General features: G+C 39.5%; 1 protein-coding gene across 10 annotated transcripts in view; it reads right to left on the minus strand.

The window, feature by feature from the left end:
* TRIM55 (tripartite motif containing 55) overlaps positions 1-19847 on the minus strand; it is a 64810-nt gene extending 44963 nt beyond the window's left edge. For 4 of the 10 annotated variants that reach the window (XR_014018714.1, XM_081265664.1, XM_081265667.1 and 1 more), the window contains exons 1-4: positions 19508-19845; positions 18845-19017; positions 11918-12083; positions 10104-10199 (exon numbers count right to left, since the gene is read on the minus strand). Coding sequence is in view for 9 of the 10 variants with exons in the window: in XM_081265664.1 (XP_081121790.1) it covers positions 10104-10199; positions 11918-12083; positions 18845-19017; positions 19508-19675 (603 nt within the window). In the remaining variant the exon portion in view is untranslated. Of the gene's footprint in view, positions 1-10103; positions 10200-11917; positions 12084-18844; positions 19018-19507 lie in introns of all 10 variants that reach the window. The other 6 variants (XM_081265670.1, XM_081265666.1, XM_081265669.1 and 3 more) reach the window with 3 other exon arrangements.
* Positions 19848-20932: the final 1085 nt, after the last annotated feature.

Raw genomic sequence — 20932 nt, forward strand, 5'->3', positions numbered from 1 at the left:
TACCCTGTTCATGGATAGGCAGAACTAACATCATCAAAATGGCGATATTACCCAAAGTTCTCTACAGGTTTAATGCGATGCCAATCAAAATCCCAAGGGCATTTCTTGTAGAAATAGACAAAGCAATCATGAAATTCATATGGAAAAACAAAAGACCCAGAATAGCAAAAGCAATTCTAAGCAGGAAGTGTGAATCTGGAGGTACAGCGATACCAGAGGTCAAACTGTACTACAAAGCAATAGTAACAAAAACAGCATGGTACTGGTACCAAAACAGGCGGGTGGACCAATGGTACAGAATAGAGGACACAGTAACCAATCCACAAAACTACAACTATCTTATATTTGATAAAGGGGCTAAAAGCATGCAATGGAGGAAGGATAGCATCTTCAACAAATGGTGCTGGGAAAATTGGAAATCCATATGCAACAAAATGAAATTGAATCCCTTTCTCTCGCCATCCACAAAAATTAACTCAAAATGGATCAGGGAGCTTGATATCAAATCAGAGACACTGCGTCTGATAGAAGAAAAAGTTGGCTACGATCTACATATTGTGGGGTCGGGCTCCAAATTCCTTAATAGGACACCCATAGCACAAGAGTTAATAACAAGAATAAACAAATGGGACTTACTTAAACTAAAAAGTTTTTTCTCAGCAAGAGAAAGAATAAAAGAGGTAAATAGAGAGCCTACATCCTGGGAACAAATTTTTACCCCCCACACCTCAGATAGAGCCCTAATATCCAGAATGTACAAAGAACTCAAAAAATTAAACAATAAGATTACAAATAACCCAATCAACAAATGGGCCTAGGACCTGAACAGACACTTCTCAGAGGAGGACATACAATCAATCAACAAGTACATGAAAAAATGCTCACCATCTCTAGCAGTCAGAGAAATGCAAATCAAAACCACCCTAAGATACCATCTCACTCCAGTAAGATTGGCAGCCATTATGAAGTCAAACAACAATACGTGTTGGGGGGGATGTGGGGAAAAGGGTACACTTGTACACTCCTGGTGGGGCTGCAAAATGGTGAGGCCAATTTGGAAAGCAGTATGGAGATTCCTGGGAAAGCTGGGAATGGATCCACCATTTGACCCAGCTATGGCACTTCTCGGACTATTCCCTGAGGACCTTAAAAGAGCGCTCTATAGGGATACAGCTGCATCAATGATTATAGCGGCACAATTCACAATAGCTAGACTGTGGAACCAACCTAGATGCCCCTCAATAGATGAATGGATTAAAAAAAGTGGCATCTATACACAATGGAATATTATGCAGCACTAAGAAATGACAAAATCATAGAATTTTCAGGGAAATGGATGGCATTAGAGCACATTATGCTAAGCGAAGCTAGCCAAGCCCTAAAAAACAAATGCCAAATGTCTTCTTTGATATAAAGAGAGCAACTAAGAACAGAACAGGAAGGAAGAGCATGAGGAAAAGACTATAGTAAACAAAGACGAATGGGGGGAGAGAAACGGAGAGAGAAGGGAAAGCATACGGAAATGGTAGGAGACCTTCAATGATACATAAAGTTATAAGAGGTCATGAGGGGCAAGGGGGAGGGAAAAAAGGGAGAGAATTGAACAACAGCAGGGGAGGTAGAGAGGGAAGATGGGAGGGGAGGGGAGGGGAGGGGGGATAGTAGGGGATAGGAAAGGTAGCAGAATACAACAGTCAGTAATATGGCATTATGTAAAAATGTGAATATGTAACAGATGTGATTCTGCAATCTGTATCTGGGGTGAAAATGGGAGTTCAAAACACAATTTGAGTCAAATGTATGAAAGATGATATATCATGAGCTATGTAATGCTTTAAATAATCAATAAAAAAATACTTCACAATAAAAAAAAAGAAAAGAAAAAAAAACAAAATAGGACTGGGTATGTGGCTCAATGGTAGAGTGTCCTGGGTTCAATCCCCAGTACCAAAATAAACAAAAAAACAAAAATAAGAAAAAGAAAGCAAAGGTGAAATTTTCAGTAACTTGGGATAGAGGAAGACTTTTTAATTTATGATTCAAAATTAAACAGTGAAGAGGGAAAATATTGATTTCAATCAATTATGGTGATACATAAACAGAAATCTTCCATATGACAAAAAAGGAAGCACAATCAATTGACTAATTATTAATTATATAAAATTGAAAAATATGTCATGCGCAAAGGGATAAAATAGAAATGGAAAGTATAAAAAATTCATAAAAAATAGGCAAGAAATATGAAATTACAAGTTACAGAAAAAATGTGAACTACTTCTACCAAATGGGAAAATGCTCTAGCACAGTACTATAGGGCAAATACTACTTAAAACTACTTTGGGAAAAATGAAATGATATTACTATTTCTTGTTTATGATTTGCTTAAATTCTGATTAAAAATTTAGAGGCAAATAGGAAAAATATGGAGGCCAATCAATGATTATATAGCTAGGGTTTTTTTTAAAGGGAAGAAATCTCAATATAATTCAGGATTATATTCATTAGTTAATTCTTTCAACAAAATTCATTGACTTTTTTATGTACAAAGAATTATATGATCCACAATCAGTCACAATTTTGTATTGTCCAGGAGAATGATAAATACAAAATTAAAAATCATCATATTTTCTGATTTCCAACAGATAAACAACCCCCACCCCCATTTTCTCTTGCTTAATTCATCTTTAATGTAAATCTATGCAAAATGTGGTTAAGAGTTAGACAAACCTTTTTTTCTGAAATAAATCCTGTATCTGTGGAATTATGTAATCAGAACTTATAAACTTCTAGAAATTAAGATGTACAGATTAACCTCAGGTCAGATTCACATGTAAAATACAATTTCATTTCTATGAAATTGAAAGTCTAGGGTTATTCTGAGATAGAATCAACATACGAGAGACTAACATGGGTGCCTCAATCTTTTTCAGCTACAGGACCATCAAAGTACTGAGGAATTCAATGAGTAACAAGCACGTCAGGTGTTTGAGTCAGCTTTTTCGCTGCTGTGACTAGAGGATCTGACCAGAACAACTGTAAAGGAGGAAAGGTTTATTGGAGGGCTCGAGGTTTCAGAGGTCTTAGTCCATAGAGGGCCGGCTCCATTCCTCAGTGCTCCAGGTGAGGCAGAACATCATGGTGGAAGAGTGTGGCAGAGGGAAGCAGCTCACATGATGATCAGAAAGCAGAGAAAGAGAGAGAGAGAGAGTCCACTCTCCAGATGCAAAATATATACCAATTAACCACTTCCTGCAGTCACACTCCACCTGCCTCCAGTTACCATTCAGTTAGTCCCATCAAGGATTAATTTACTGATTAGGTTAAGACTCTCACAACCGAATCATTTCTCCTCTGAATATTCTTGCATTGTCTCACACTCGAGCTTTTGGGAGCCTTGTCACATCAGAACCATAACATCAGGTTATCAATTCGCCTCTCAAGCTAATTGGGGAACAGATACATGCTACCCAAAAGAAAATGTTCTCAGAGGTTATGCTGTTGCCAATGGTGATTACTCTGATTGAGTGCTTTCTGTGCCTTTATAAATGCGAACTGGTAACCCTTTCAATATGCCTTTCTAGTAACCTGGCAAATGCAATAGGGAAAAAAAATGCAGATTCTGTGCATTATCCAAATGTCTGCAGATGGCACACCTTAAAGGATGACTGTTACCTGCACAAGCATAATAGCAAGCATGTTCATCTCTTCTCCACAGCTTCCCCTCTTCACAGACTTCTTGCTTTTAGCATATTTCATTAATTTGAAGTATCTTTAAGTCCAATTTCACATTGTAGACCTATCCTTTCCCCCCTACTTCTCTGGATAGTAGTTGAATTAAGATATACACTTTTTGGAATATAAATATAAAATTTATTTATTTTTTCAAATAATCTCCGTTTTCTTTCTTTTGATGTCTGTAGTACCTGTGCTCTCTCTGTGTGTGTGTGAGATTGTGTGTCTGTGTGAGTGTGCTCAGCAAATGAAATAACTCCATCATAAAGACATGTGGTCCTGGCCACCAAGCATCCTTGGATACCAAGGCTCCAGCTGCAGCCTGGCTTTCCTCCCGGGTCTGCTAGACGGTTATATTTATTGAGTTCTTAGAAGAACCAAATTAAAGTTGTCTGTAATACTTTAATAAAAATAAAATCCATCTCATCTCTCGGAGAACCTCTTGTGGATGCAATATACTAAAAAGGGATGATTTTATAAAGGGAAGATTATCCTGTCCATGTTGAAATGGTGAGACGAGGAAAAATGGAATAATTTCCAAGACTTCTGAATGAAAAGAAAAAAAGTCAAGTAGTTACTTGGTTGTTTCCTTAAAAGTATGTTGGCAACCTTTAATATTGATCTAAAATCCATTGTTTGGCTGTGGCTTTCATAGAAGTGTTAAAATTGACGGACTCTAAATTTTAGTCACTTTTTCTATTTTAGTAGCAATAGGATAAGATGTGCAATTGCAAAGAAAAGTTTTTCATGAAAAAATAAAGAAAACAATTTAAAAAGAACAGATAAAAGGATAGTTTCCCAATAAGAACCATCATGTCACCATTTTTAATAACTACATTTTATTTATTTGTTTTTTCCCAGGTACTTATTACTTCCTGAAATTATCTTGTTATTTATTTGTTTTATTGTCTAATGCCTCTTCTAGAATAAAAGCTGCCTGCCAGCAGGTACCCTTTCCTTTTTTAGATCATTTCTATTTTCCAGCATTATATGTACAGAATATTTCACAGAAAGCACACTTGAAAAATATGGGTTTGAATGAATAAAGAATGAATAAAATATGACATTCATCTAGAATATTCAGCCCTCTCTCAACAGTTTCTATTTTAAAGAAATGGGTGTTTAAAAACAAATACCTCAACCCTCTGTTTCAATCGATGCTCAGAAGAAAATAGAAAAATATAGTTACATGACCTTAGAAAAGTCATTTAGCCTCAGCACAGTTTGGAATTTATTTTTAATCAACACAATGCAAGATTAGAATAGATAATTGCTAAGGTCCCTTCTGAATCTATGATTTCAGGTAAATGTGGAGATATTTTTGAGGCTCTTCAGACTAGAACATGCCTCTCTCCATTCCCAGACAGTTGCAGAGTGTCATGTACAGTACAAAGACAGTAATGTTAGTCCCAACATGGGCACGTGCCATGGGCACAACAGGAAAAGCTTACAGCAATTACGACCACTGCCCTTACCATGTAAGGAGCATAGTTCTGTGACTAAAATAGAGCCTGAGATAACTCTTAGCCCCACCACTTGTCACTGAGCAACTGCGGCTCCACCAGGCCCATTGATATCTCCACCACATTCTTCCAGCATTCATGGAGACACACTTGTTCAGAGTTGACAGCTTCACTTGAAATACAGTACTTCACAAGTTCCTTCATGAAGCCAGACAGGGTTTCTTCCCCCACCACATTGTCTCCCCACAAGAAAGAAAAAACAGACAGTAGACTAGTAACACTGAAGGAAGAACTACATTAAAGTGCTGAGGTTGTTGCTCAATGGTTAGCGCTTTCCTAGCAGGTGTGAGGCACTGGGTTTAAGCCTTAGCACCACATAAAAATAGAATAAAGGTATTTTAAAAGCCATACAAGAGAACTTTATATATTTAAAAAAAAACCTACATTAAGATGGGAACTTCTTACCAAGAATTTTAGGCCTTCATCTATAAAGTTCCCATGACAACCATTTGGAGAACTCCCAGGGGCACAGAATAGAATGTACCTAGAAAAGGGCCTCTAGGTACAGGCCGGGGTTCTGCCCTGTCCCTGCCAGCTCATGCCTTTGTGTAGAACTCAGCCGAACAAATACATTTGGGGGTTGTGGTTCTTAGGTCTCCCAAAGTAATACTCTTTCCTACTGTATTGAGCAGTCTCTCTACATTAGGAGGATAATTATGTCATAATTTGAGGCATTTCTTAATGAGGCCCTTGGCCTTGGGGCTTTTCTGGGTTATCTCCTGAATCAACCCTATGAGGGATGTGGCCAGGTGGGCTTGTTCTGACGGGAGCCCACTGTGCAGTGGAAGCCACATGGCAAGTCAAGCAGATGTTGAACTCACTGTGCTCTGTGAATAGGCAGCCTGCTTCCCAGGAGCTGCTCGGTCTACCTTGGTTGCCAATATTTCAGGTTGTCACAAAGCCTTTTGGATAAAGAATAGAGCTAATATCTAGTTCCATTCATTTTTAATTTTCCCCTCTGAAGGGAGCTGCTCAGCCCTGCTATTACAATTAACCAGGACCTTGATAGTCTTCTGGCACCACTTAAAACAAGTCCCAGTGGTAAGGGGATGGTTTGTTTGCATTGTCAGTAAAAATATGTGCTTTCTAAGCTGACTCTGAAGGCGACTGAGGCCTTGCCTACAAGCCCCAGGCACATGCTCTTACCCCAAAACCTGATTGTCACAACACTGTGGAGAGTATTATCATCCCCACCGTAAGGCTGAGGAACTGGAGAGTTGGCAAGCTGAAGTAACTTGCCCCACCTCCCATAATTAAGTGATGGAACAAAAATGAATACTCTTAAATCTGTTCTTTTGAAAAAGCATATTAGCTTGCATTAAAAACATGGTCTCAAAATTCTGGCATACTTATTAAAATTATATATATATATATCCTATTTTGTATTTGTACCTGCATGGACAATGTTTCAGAGATGAGGAAAAACAGTTGGGGGTAAAATCACGGTTTTTACCAGAGATATGGAAAATTGTGCTGTATATGTATAATAAGAATTGTAATGCATTCCACTGTCATTTATTTTTTAAAAAGTCAATAAAAAAATCACTGTTTTGAAAATATAATGGATCAGTTCTTACAAAATTACTGGAGGATTTGCAAAAGTTGTCATTTTCAGATATAGGGAACAATATTAATTGTTTACATGTGGCAATTTCCCCTAGACAGGTATTCATATGAAACAGTATTATTTCCAAGGTTTGCCTGTTTGTCATGGGAGGGCTACTATTAATACCCTGCTCCTTGAGCTATCCAGTGACATAGGATAAGTGCCCTTGGTAAATATGACAAGAGAGAGGTTATGTTTTCTAGGGATGAGGAATGAAAGTGAAGCATGCTTTCCCAGAAGTAGAGAGTTCCTCCCAAGGAGAACTTCACTATTCTGTGCAATCTCCTTCCCAGTTCCAGCCCAATTCAGAATATCTGCAGGCCTGGAAAAGCAAGTAAAGTCCAGAGCATAGGCTCATCCAAAACATCTCAGAAACCCTTGGTCAACCTGCACTCCAAAACTCAGGCAACATCTTAGACTACCCTCATCTGGAATGGCTAAGTCTCAGGGGTCCTTTGCTCTACCATAGCACACAGCAGAGGGAAATGCCATTCCCTATTCAAGACAGCCCATACTGCCCCTTGACAACTATAGCCACCCTCAAATTTGTTCCTATCATCAATGTAAATATATGTCAACAGCATGCGTTTTTTTTTTTTTTTTAAGAATAACAAGGAATCCAGATGTGATTTACCCTAAGTTCAGCAATGCTCCAGTGCAGATCCCTGGCCAGGAGCCTCTCTAGGCAAGACATTACATGATCGGGGACAAAATTAGACATGTGCAAGGAACAGGCACCACTACCAGAGGGCAGGTGTCAGTGTCCCAGTGGAGAGATGAAGTAATTATGGAAGGACAGTGCCCACTCCAGGGGCTACTCCATTTCCTATCCCTAAGGAGTCCTTCACCAATCAGAAAAGAGAATTCTTTAACAACAACTCCCCACCCCCAGGAACCACCAATAGCTTCTCAAAAAATGTTTCCAGGCAGGTGGTGAGCAAAGCCAGGAAGAGAAACAACAGTCCCAGGCAGAACAGGAGACAGGGGAGCTCTGTTTCCACATCCCTGTCGCAGAAGTCGCCTGCTGAGCAAAGTGGAACCATTTCACTCAGAGCCCAAAGACCTGGTTTGCTCCACTTTGTCCTCCTTTGCAGGCTGGTGAGAGGCAGAACCTCTGAGGTTTTGCTCACGGATGCAGGTTTGGCTCTACTGGAAACCATAGGTGCATGAGGTGACTACTTGTGATGGTGTTCCTGTCTTCAGGGGCCCTTCAAACAGGACTGGAACCAGGAAGTCAGAGACCTCCACTGTGCTCTGAGGCAATCCCTACATCTCCAGATGAACCACCTACACTGATCTGAAAGAACCATGCTTATCCACACCATATCCATTCATTTGTTTTTTATTCTACTGATTATACAATATGTCAGACTTATTTTATAAAAATGTGAGATAAAGAAGGCATTGAAAATCACCCTCAGTTCCATTATTTAAAGGTCTTAGCCTTTCTGGTGTTTTTCCTCCCATGGTTGTACAGAAGGTTCGATATAAATATACACATTCTGTGTTGTTATATAGGAATGCATACATCCTATACTATTTATTATATATGTATATATATATATAATACATTTATATAGTATGCATATAGATACATCCTATGATATGTGTGTGTGTGTGTGTATATTATAAACATTTTCTATGCTTTTTCCCTATTTCCTTAAGATAAAATCCCAAAAATAAACAGATAAAAAGGGATGGTCAAAACAGACTTGCAGGGAGCAATTACACACCCTCCTTTAGTAAGCTGTGAAAATAAAAGTGTGACAGGTAATGAATGTCATTACCAGTAAGAATGGGGTAATGATCCCGACCTTTGCTTTTGGAAAGTTCTCCCTGATATCTGCCCTAACGCCCTTCTGCTGAATTAACTTGAAACCCGTTCCTTCTTGTCTTGTTCTCAGCATAATTAGAAACAGCTGCTTTCCACTTCGATTCTGACCAGTCACTGTGAAGAAACCCTGTTGTCAAATCTCTTGCCACCCTTTGATGCTGGCTTAAAGGAGCCGAATTGAGTTGTTTGCATTTGCTCAAGGCTCCAATGTGACCCACAGGGTTTTTCTCCTGTATGTATTCTGCAGTTTCAGACAGAAAGCCAGTTCCACCTCACAGACATCTCTGAAAAAGGCCCAGGGATCTGCAGATTATCTCACTTAGAAGCAACAGCCTCCTACTTAAACACTCCAGACTCAATGTGGTCTGTCCTAATCCATGGCTACTGATTAAACTGTATTTGACCTTTACTGTAAATAAGTGCAAAGGGAAAAGTGGATATTGCCCATTTCTGACTCTTTTTTGAGTTCTTCACCAAGAACAAAACATTTCTTCTATAAATGAACCCTAGATTTATCATGGGTCTTTTTAAGGATGTGAGTGTGGAGAAGAAAGGAGATTTAATGATGTGTAGATCTAAAATGAGACAATTGTAGCTAATATCTTGAAGCCATCATCTAGGAAATGGCCCTTAGCTCTTAATAGAACGGGTCTTTCTAATGATAAAATAATAATGAGTTTTCACAGGTCATTCATTACATACCAGGTACTGTGCTAAGCATTCTGCTTTTTAAATTCCTCTCAGCAACTTTATAAAGTGAGTACCATTCATTTGTTTTTTTATTTTACTGGTTATAAAATATTTCAGACTTACTTTATAAAAATGTGAGATAGAGGAATATGTAAAGAAGACCCCCCAGATCTATTATATATATAATATATATAATGTAAAGGTCTAATATGTATTTAGATATATAATATACATGCTCATAGTAATATGAATGGATCTTAAGAACATAATTCTTAGGTTAAAAAAAAGAAGCAGAAAGAAAAATGCAACATGCCATTCATAAAATTAACAGACATACATGTAAAACAATAGGCATTTTACTAGTATGACTTAAGACTGTCAGGATTTACCCCAAGAAGTTTTGCAGGAGTAGCAGTAACATTCATTTCCCATGAACTGGAAATTGATTTTTCTCCTTGCTTAATCTTTCAAAAGGAGTTGACCAAGGAAGAGCAACACATACAACAACCACCTGAGTAATTGTGGTAAAATCTGCCTCTTTCACTCACTTGGCAATTTCTCTAAAGTGCCAGGAAGTGAGCATTTCAGAGACATATCAGGAAGGAAGCCATTCTGTCAGGAAAGAATTAAGGGCAGGATGGGGATTTCTATGGGGCACTGAGGAAGCTACAAACCCCAGGAGTTGTAGGCCCACCTTCCTGGGAGTCACCTGACTTACCTCAATGGTTTTACAGGTGTCCTCCAGCTGGCTGATCACCCCTTGGACTCGATCATTGCTCCCCACAAGAACAGCGATGCCATCACTGAGCTCTGACTGATGAAGAGAAAAGAGGGACTCAAGATCTTGGGGGCCAGGTTTCCTAGTCACTAGAGAGTGTGGATTAAGTCACAGTATTGTTCTTATGGAATTCCTAATGGCGGGTCCATGCAATTCCAAAGGAATAACAGTGAGATTTGGGAAACCTGTGAACCTCCTGATCTTGCAAGCCCACCTTCAGATAGGGATACATTTGTGTGGGAAGGGATTTCATAGTTTTCCTCACATTCTCACTGGAGACTGTGACTCTGTGGAAAACAGGAAGACCATTGAAATTATAGCTATGGAGAATAACATATTCAAGCTGAGGAACTCTAAACATTTTACCCTCTTCCCATTTCTGACTATGGAGCTGCAGGGAGCAGTGAATGGTGACATAGGAAATCTACATGTGTGGTCCAACTCTGTAAATAAGTTGGGCAAAACATGTACTCAATTTGGACCCTAATTTCCTCTTACTTAAAATGGGAGATCTGGATCAAAACAGTAGTTGTAAAACATCTGAAAGCTGAAGAATCATATCTTCAAATGGAAGCTAATACACAATCCTATCAGGTAAAAGTGAAGCAGCTTTGACCAAACAGCAGCCAAGACAGAGTCCCACCTTCTGTCCCTATCCCCTTCCCACGAGTCACCAGGGCTTTAAGGAAAATAATGTTAGGATGGGGGTATGGGGTAGGGGGAAAGGAGGAGAAGGGGGAATAAGTCAAAAGTAAATTGAAAAAATAAATTTGCAAAATAAATGTGCAAAGTCCTCTTTCTTTAGCAGCTAGTGGTTATTGGTGGTAGTTGGTGTTGCCTGACAGTAGAACTTCAGATTTGATTTCAGCCCTGATCTTCACAGTTAAACACTGACCAACGAGGAGTTGATGATTCTAATTGAAAGATACCGAGAGGTGGAGCTGCTCGAATTCTCAGTTCAAGAGTGTCTGCAAGTCTCAGTGCCCCAATCCCACTTTTATCTGCACCAGAGGGATAAGTTCTCACAAGTTTCTGCATGAAACCAGGCCGGCAGGTTAGTGATGAGCTGATGTGGAGACTTTATTTGGTTAGAACGAGGGGGCTGAGGTGGAGGCCTGGGTGGGTGTGGCAGGGAGATACACCATCCTTGGGATGGCTTTTAGAAGCTGGGCAATCTGAAGCCCAACAGGAGGCAAAGTTTTAAAGCTGTTCAGTAACTTCATATCACCATGACAACTCTCTCCCACAAGGAGTGGGATCTACAGAAGGCAAAAGAACTTTCCTTGGTGAATGAAGAAAAGTATTCTGTGACTGGAGGCGGGGAAAGCCACCCTTTTCTTATCTTATGGAGTTCCTAATGGCGGGTCCATGCAATTCTTATTTTATTCTTATTCTTATCTGTAATCTAAACTTCCAATAATTGTAAGCAGGTTGAGCTTGGGCCTGGCCCCTTAACATGCTTGTCTTCAGCAACCTCCAAAAGGCACACAATCTGGGGTTCTGTCCTTCTGCATCTGTTCCTGAACCTCAGTATCCTTGTTCTCCCTGGTCTTCTCTACCACCTTGCAGGGAATCTGACATGAGGCTCTGTGTGCACCAACTGTCCCATATCTTCCCCTGAGGGGCCCCTCTGCACATGCCCTCCAGGACCCTGTGACCCTGCGTGGCTTGGGTTGACTCCTTCCCCAGAGCGGAGCTGACCACACCAACACTTGAAAAGAACTGAGGAGAAAGAGCTGGAGTGGCTTCTTTACCTTCTGCCTCTGGAACACGTGAGTGAGGGGTGCCACCTGGCAATCCTTGTGTGCACCAAACACCTTGCAGAGGGAGCAGGTGGGCACTTCACAGTTCAGACAGTAGATGTTGATGCGCTCCTCTTCATGTTCTTCGCACATGGGCTGGTCAGACTTCTTTTCTGGCCTGGGAGGAAGTAGGCGGTTGAATGTTCATCAATTTTTATTGGAACAGAGCAGAGACAGGTCCTGAACCCCCAGCAACCAGAAGACTGCTGGGGTTTCTTTCATGTACCCCAAATGCCTGGAGTTCAGTTTCCCTGTAAGTTAGTGGTGGGTGCTGACAAGTCTCTTAACAACCAGTTTGGCGAGGGGATTGGGGCCTAGAGACACTGATTTGTAACATTTATCAATTTTCATAGTGTATTTCCATCATGGCTGATTTCAATTCAAGCTTTAAAACTGTCTAGTGAAATTCCTGAAAGTTGAATGCTGGGCCCTTGCCAGGCATCAGAAATGTGCTCCAGCTCTGTGCCCATGAGCTCACAAGTTTCTCATGAGACACTTTCCTATTATGGGTAAGAAGGGGAAGTTGCTGATAAGCTAAATATCAAGTTTATGTCAGCAGAAGAGCTCACTCCCAGCCCTTCAGCCTCTGGTCTTGGCAAACACCTTTCCCACCTATAAAACTGAAGACGGCTAGGGAGAGCCAAAGTTTTCTTTTATTATCAATCTAGGTGCTGGTTGGAAGTTAGAAGTACATAATAGGGAAGTGTGGATGTGGCTTCCTTCTACAAAATACAGGAGTTCTGATGTATTCTATCTAAAGACTAAGACTGTTAATAGTTTTCATAAGTATTTAGAAAAAAATGAAGATTATTAACTCTAAATCCAAGAGCATACTTAATAGTCCCAACCACATAGATATTTAGAAGCATTTCATATTTGGGACTCATTCTTCTCAGTTGCTATTGAGTCTCATTCCTTAAAAATTATAGGTTTTAAGGGGCATGAAATCAGTTTAGGGGGTTGTGACTAGCATTGCTAAAGTTAAAATAAAATTGAATAGCAAATACTGTGCATTATATGAAGTAAGAATAAGTACTGATATGTAAAATTTTGTTTTAGGCATACACACACACAAACACAAAATATGAGATTATATATACATACGTATCCATATATGTAATTAGTCAATATTAGCAATGAAAAGCATACGTCTAACTGTGAGTCATAAATAAAAATGTTTGAACACAATTAATGCTGATATGTGATATATTTAACTAGTGTTAGAATTCAGAAGAAGATGGAGAACATGCCAATATACCTCTGTAAGTCACTAGGCAAAAGTCCAGTATTTGGATTGGGGCAACTAACTGTTAGGATGTCTCCAGGTCTGGTAGGGAAACTGCATGGACTTCCAGCTTTAAGCTCTTGGAATCTGATGTTTGCAAGAAGAATTTCAATCTGGTCTTAGAGTAGCTTAGCAGCTAGTGGTTATTGGTTGTAACTGGTGTTGCCTGAGTAATCTATGACTTCCTGACTTGGCCATATGCTTGGGAATTAAGCAAGAAAAGTAATCCCATAACTAGGAAGATTACTCTCCCTCCAAGGCTATTTCCTCCACTAGAACGTGAGCTCCTTGAGGGCAGGGGCTATGGTGTGTCTTCTTTATTGCTGGATTCCCCAATACCCAGAACAGTAACTTGCATACAGGAAAGGGCTCCTTAAATATTTATTGAATGAATAAGAAGATAAAAGGTAATTTGCCTGACTGGTGGACAGTGTACTCTGAGCTTTACTTATCACCACACAGCTCTAGAGGGGATGGGAAACATGGGCTCCCATTTGGCAAAGGGAAAGACCAGACAACATCCTGAGGACTCCATTCATAAATGACCAGGCCCTCTGGGTGTTATCTAAAGATAAGGACTGACAAACTGGTCTCTGTCTGATCAAAGGCATCTCTTTCTCCAAAACCTTCCCTCCCATGTATCTCTATCTTGTAATAAATGTGAACTAATCAAGAGTCTGGCGCACGTCTACTAGAAAACAGCACAGGAAGAGCTACTGCATTCACCTCCCCCAAGCATTTCCTGAGGGCAGCCTGTGTCCCAGGTGCTGTTCTGTTGTCACCAGAGACGGTGTTATAGGCACAGGTATATGTAGGATAGGAGGTACTGAACATGTGGAAACAGTCATCAGGATATGTGCTTATTTTTGTTTGTGATTCAATTTCTTCTTTTTCATGATGCAACAATATACTGAGAACTGCTTCCCATATTCCTTATTAGGTTTTTCTTGTTTAGGTGGCAACACAGGACCAAGGGTATCACTGGCTTAAAAATGAGCATACAATGAAAACCTCTGAATAACTTACAAGAAATTACAAATTTGGGACAAATATGGCATGCAGAATAAAGATGTGAATGCATTTTTATGAGGTGAGTGTCCAAGCTCATAGTCATGGTTCAGAGGTCAGTGTCAAATGTTGGCAGAGACTCCCAGCCATGCTGTGTAGGCTAGATGCAATGAACCTGTACCTGCTCTTGCCCATCTCGGAGGCTGTGGGGATCACACCAGCATTTACTGAAAGGTAGGTGTCTGGTCTTGGTGAAGTGATTCAGGCAGTATGATTGTACTGATCTTAAAGCTTAATCCTACCTCGGCTTCTCCATGTGGCCTTAGGTGAGTTACTCAATCTATTCTGGTCTCAGTTTTTACTTATGTCTAGAAATTGAACCAAGAGTCTTCTAATATGGCAAAATGAACACAGGCATGTATTTATGTTTCCTGATGAAATCCCCCTAAAATGAGATAAGGAAATAAAAAGGTATAAATCAATAAAGAACTAAAAGTAAGCAAGATGACAGCAAATGAGAGATGTCACCAAATGTTGGAAATTGGGAACAGTGACTTACTTGAGTTACATCTTAGCTCTAAGTGCCTACAGGGGAGAATTCTACAAGAAGCCAGCTGACTTGAACTGTGGAGTTCTGGAAAGATTCTGAAACTGCAGCCAGAAGCTGCAGTTAAACCTCTACAAGGTATCCTGAAGACAGGCATTTAAGGGAAGCTAAAAAGAAGAGGACTGTGTATATTTTAAGAGATTGCTTAAGGATGTGCTCCACAAAAACAAAAGAGTAAACTAACAAAGAGGAAGACATGGATTCAAGAAGCAAGGGGCTTTGAGTTGAGTTTTGTGCATGGTGAGAGATGGGGATTTATTTTCATTTTGCTACATATGGATTTCCAGTTCCCCCAGCACCATTTATCGAAGAGGCTACCTTTTCTCCAATGTATGTTTTTGGCGCCTTTGTCTATTATGAGATAACTGTATTTATGTGGGTTTGTTTGTGTCCTCCATTCTGTACCATTCATCTACATGTCTATTTTGGTGCCAATACCATGCTGCTTTTGTTACTTTGGCTTTATAGTATCTTTTAAGGTCTGGTATTCTGATGCCTCCGGCCTTACTCTTCTTGCTAAGGATGGCTTTGACTATTCTGGTCTCTGCACCTAATAGAGGAAAAAGTAGGCCCAAATCTTCATCATTTTGGATTAGGCCCCAACTTCCTTAACAAGACTCCTAAAGCACAAGAAATAAAATCAAGAATTAATAAATGGAATGGACTCAAACTAAAAAGCTTCTTCTCAGCAAAAGAAACAATCAATGAGGTGAATAGAGGGCCTATATTTGGGAAGCAAATTTTTGCCACATGCACATCAGATAGAGCCCTAATATCCAGGATATATAAATAACTCAAAAAACTTAACACCAAAAAACCAAACAATCCAATCATAAATGGGTTATGCAGGACATTTCCAGAAGAAGATATACATTTGATCAACAAATATATGAAAAAAATGTTTGACATCTCTAGTAATTAGAGAAATGCAAATCAAAACTACTCTAAGACTTTATCTCACGCCAGTCAGAATGGCAGTTTTCAAGAATATAGGCAACAATAAATGTTGGCAAAGATGTGGAGGAAAAGGCACAATCATTCATTGCTGGGACGGGACTGCAAATTGGTGCAACCACTCTGGAAAGCAGTATGAAGATTCCTTAGAAAACTTGGAATGGAACCACCATTTGGCCCAACTCTCTCACTCCTTGCTCTATACCCAAAGGACTTAAAATCAGCATACTATAGTAATACAACCACATCGATGTTTATAGCAGCTCAATTCACAATAGATAAACTGTGGCAGCAACCTAAATGCCCTTTAAGAGATGAATGGATAAAGAAAATGTGGTATATATACACAATGGAATATTACCCAGCCTTAAGAAGAATGAAATTATGGCATTTGCAGGTAAATGGATGGAGGTGGAGAATATTATGCTAAGCAAAATAAGCCAATTCCAAAGAGCCAAAGGCTGGATGTTTTCTCTGATATGCAGATGCTAATTCACAATAAGTGAGTGGGCCTAGGGAAGAATAGAAGTACTTTGGATTAGACAGAGGGGAGTGAAGGGATGGGGGTGGGGGGAATATGGGGGTGAGAAGACAGTGAACTGAATCAGACATTACTAAGCTATGTGCATATAAGACTGCACAACTGGTATAATTCTATATCATGTACAACCAGGAGAATGAGAAATTATACTCTATTTATGTATGATGTGTCAAAATGCATGCTACTGTCATGTATAACTAATTAGAACAAATAAAAAAACAATTATCAAACTTTAAAATAAGTAAATAAATAATAAAGACTTTTAATAGGGCAATAATAGTAATCATTATCATCAGCAGCAGAAGTATCACCTCAGAGGATTGTGTAAGAATTAAAGAATAGCACAAGCTTGACACATAAAGCACCCTGAACAGTGTCTGACCCATAGCACATAGTAATTTTGCTTATTATACTTTAAAGTTCATTACTGTTTATTCTTAATATTAACCAAATTAATTTCTTCTCCTGCCAAACCCCCAACTGAGACTAGATAAGGCCTGTTCTAGATAAGGCCAGGATTTGTGGAGAATTACAGTCTCTAGGTGTTCTGTAAGAGGCCAGAGTTGCCCAGTACCCATGGTCCATTGTTGATACCTCCTCCCCTTTCCTTTGACGTCTCCAGTGGCCACAGCCGGGCTCATTTCATTCTTCTTATCCAAGGTTATTCCAGAGTTGTCTAATGTACCCTGAGGTTCAAAGTTCTGATCTGTCAAGACTTCCAGCCTCCAGAGAACAACTGACTCCATGCTCAGACCTGTGGCCAAGCCTTCTGGGCCATTTGTGGTTTGGCCACCAAGTTAAAATGCCCTAAAGGCAAGTCTCATGTTTAAGAAACAACATAGGAAAAATTTGATAATCAAAAAAAGCAAACTTATTCTTGATTATGAGCTTATTTTTTTTTTTTTAGAAATTTGGTTCATTCCTTTCATGCAATTTGCTTCCCAGTTCCTTGGCACTATTTTTGGTAGCGGCAACAACCCGAGTTCATGGCTCAAGTAAGCAAGTGTTTCTGTGGTTTTTCTAATGCCATAAGTTTTAACATCTCCTCTCCTTTGGATTTCATAACAAGTATTGTTTTTTTCATGTTTCAAGTTCCCACTGTGGCAACCCGTGAGAAAAATTAATATAGTTAATGTAATAATATTAATGTCATTATTAATGTAAGCTTAGAGAGCAACTATCTGATGTAAGGTGAGAATTTCATGCTAAGCAAAATAAGCCAATTCCTGTACTAGGCACTAAAATAGCTATCATAGAAATTCATTTTAATAATTGGTTGATTATTAATTGGTTCATTTTTTAAAAGACAATTTGTGCATTTGCACTTTAAGTAACAAAATTCAGTGAGATCAGATCTCTGATGTGATAACAACAATAGTACTTTCTTGTCAGGAGATATTGGAAGCAAGGGAAACAGGTGGCTGCAATCTCTGCAATAAGTCATCAACCATTCTTCTTCCCCAATCCCATCTATATCTTGGTACTCTCTAATTAAGTTTTGAATCTCAAGCAGAAACTAATAGCCATAATAATTACAACAATTATAGGTTAGATTTGTAGAACAGCTTTCCTTCTAAAGCACAAGGCTCTTAAAACCTAACAGATGTTCTATAAATACATGACCCTGAATAAGAATCTCAATGAGGTCATTTCTAGAGGGTCTCCATATTGCTACCGAGCTTTGTGGACTGGACTGAGCTGTGCACAATAGTGAAAAGGCTCTTCACTCTGTGCCTTCTAGGAATATATTTTTGCAGTGTTGTCTCTAGGAAAAGAAACTGCATGGCCAATGTGGTTCCATAAATAAGAAACCTTTAATATTTTTTTAAAGGGATGGATGTATATAACAATCAATCAAGTAAATGCTAAAAGTATACAGCAAATATAATATACAGCCTGGATTTAATTTTTTCCCCCTCCCATGTCTCTAAACTGTAAGTCTGTAAAGGCCAGGATTGATATCTGCCTTTGAATTTCTCATAGATTCAAACTGGTGACAATGTCAGAGGATTTTGTTTTTCTTATTATTAGCTAGATAATTTTAAGGGCAAGAATGTCTGAACTAGAAACTGGGCTATTTTGGAAGATGCCATTTCTGTTAACTTTATATTTGCACTGGAATTTTTCTGCTATGTAGGGTCTGGAAATACAAAGGATCTGTAATGTACAAAAAATGTCTAAAATGTATGTACTACAAGGCTTTCAGGGGAGGGACACTGCATGCCTCTTTCAGCATCACCATCTGGGATGGATTAGTGCTAATGAGTCACTTCATTCTTACATGATACCAAAGCTGAACACCAGTTCCCTTCTCTCTTCCCATGAGCGACTCTCAGTCCCATTGGGAAGGATTGACTTGGAAAATCCCTTTACTATAAAACAGTCAGTCTCTGGTAGACAATCATTCAGTGTGGCAACCCTTTGAAAAAACACAAACAAATACAAACAAGCATCAAAAGGATTTGGCACATGGAAGAGTGTTACCTGGTGGACTCCTGCTTGTAGATGTCGATGATGTTTTCTACCAGCAGGTTCCTCTGAAGTCCATAGACCCCGTGTCTGTCCAGAACCACTTCGTGTCTACAGGAGGGGCATCGGAATCGGCCCCCTGATGCCACCGTGGTACCTCCTCTTGTCGGCAAATACGGGTTAGAGGCCTATTCTTGCCAAGCAAGGAAAGAGGAATTGAGTCACATCACAGGGAGCTTTCCCGAGACTTATTTTCACTCTCTGTGATTACAAACAACATGGATTTCTACTTTAAGCTTGGCATAAGATAATCCCTCAGGGCTTTAGTGCCAGTGGTCCTGGAGCAGAGAGCCAGTCCTTATCCACAGGCACCTGCAATGTATCAGTCAGCATGAGGCATTTTTCCACCCAATGTTTTCATAACCAAAAGTTTCAGCCAGAAACACCAACATTCGTGTCTTGGGTAGTAATTCATTTTTGACTTTGAAAAAAATTCAATGATTTGGTTTTGTTAAAAACAAATATGATTCTTAGAATTGAAATACAACTAGATTTGTATTTTAAATTGAAAATAAATGCTGTTTATATAAAGTTTTCTAAAAGAGTCGACTTCGATATGAAGCACTTGATTTGGAGAGGAGGGGATCTTTTGCACCCCCAAATCCCAAACAAGCCTACCTGGAAAATGTCGCTGGCACACTTCCGGCACAGGTTGTGCTGACAGGGGAGAATGACCACGGGCTTCGTGAACATCTCCAGGCAGATGGGACAGATAAGTTGCTTCTCCAAATTATCCATGGTCTGTTGCTCTTTGGAAAAAGACTTGTAATTCAGAGATGCACTCATCTCCTGGCCGTCCCTGAGTGCACTGCCAGGGAAAGGGTGCTCCGAATGGCCTCGGCAAGTGTTTCCTGGAAATAATTCCAAGGACTGTATGATCAAGTGTCCTTTATGTTTCTCTTGGTGGAGGACATTGTTTCAGGCCCTCGTTCAGAGTGGAGCCGGAGCTGTTTTTAGCAGCCCAACGTCACGTGACAGTGGACCAACTTGTCCATATAAGCCAGTGACAGGAGGATGGATTCTGACAGGTGACAGAGAGCAGGAGTCAACATTCTTGCCCCTGGGAGTGAAGAGAGTGGGTGGGAAGGAGGATTACAAACCCCATTTAGACAAGGGTGGTGGGGGGAAGGAGGTAGAAGCTGACAGTTGTCAACAACAAATGCAAATATGCGTGCCTGGCCCCTGAGACATGCCTCAGCCAGCACTGGGGAGGAACTTGGTGACAGGCTTCTTCAGGAAGGGCAGAATTCGGCCCAAGAGTCTAACTGTACAGTGAACACCATTTCTGTCTTGAGAAATCAGAAACTGAGTCAAGGAAAGTAGCCTGACAGTACCTTCTTAGGAACAAATAATAATAATAATAATAATAATAATAATAATACTCGTCTTGAACATCATTATCATGGCTTCACATAGGTAGCCATCTAAAATGACTTATTTAATATTAAATCTTTCACATTTGCCAGGGTTGTAGTCAGGGGGAAATTCCAATTGAAAAGCTGAATTCAAGTCCTTTCACAATAAAGATGTCTACAAAATTGAAACAGAACAAAACAAAACAAAAACACCCAGTTGATAATCCGATTAAAACAAAAAGAAAAACTAATAATTCTTTTACACGTTGCTTTCCTTCCTCCCTAACCCTCTTTCATCCTATTCCCTTACCCCTATACACATCCAAAAACACAAGGAAATTTTATTTTCTTTAAAAATTTAAATTTAGTTCATGACAATAATTTGTAGTGGTATAGTAGCTGGCCTGTGGCTAGCAGAAACATGATTTCCTTTGGCCACATGTCAGGGGACAGATATCAGTGCCATCTACAACTGAAATGAAAACATAGTTCTTCCATATCTCTGTCTGATCTACTTCTGAAATAGTTGTGCATCTGCTCTTTCCTCCAAGGTGATATTTAAAATTTAGAGCTTTCCTGGACATTTCTGATATTCTTGGTCTACTCTTAAGTTATAAACATAGATTCTGATATTTGCCAGGATTTTGTGAAACAACTGTTTAACTGTATTGTATTTAAAAATTTTTGA

This window comes from Spermophilus citellus (genome assembly GCF_964194105.1).
Source record: "Spermophilus citellus genome assembly, chromosome: 14".
Classification (NCBI taxonomy): domain Eukaryota; kingdom Metazoa; phylum Chordata; class Mammalia; order Rodentia; family Sciuridae; genus Spermophilus; species Spermophilus citellus.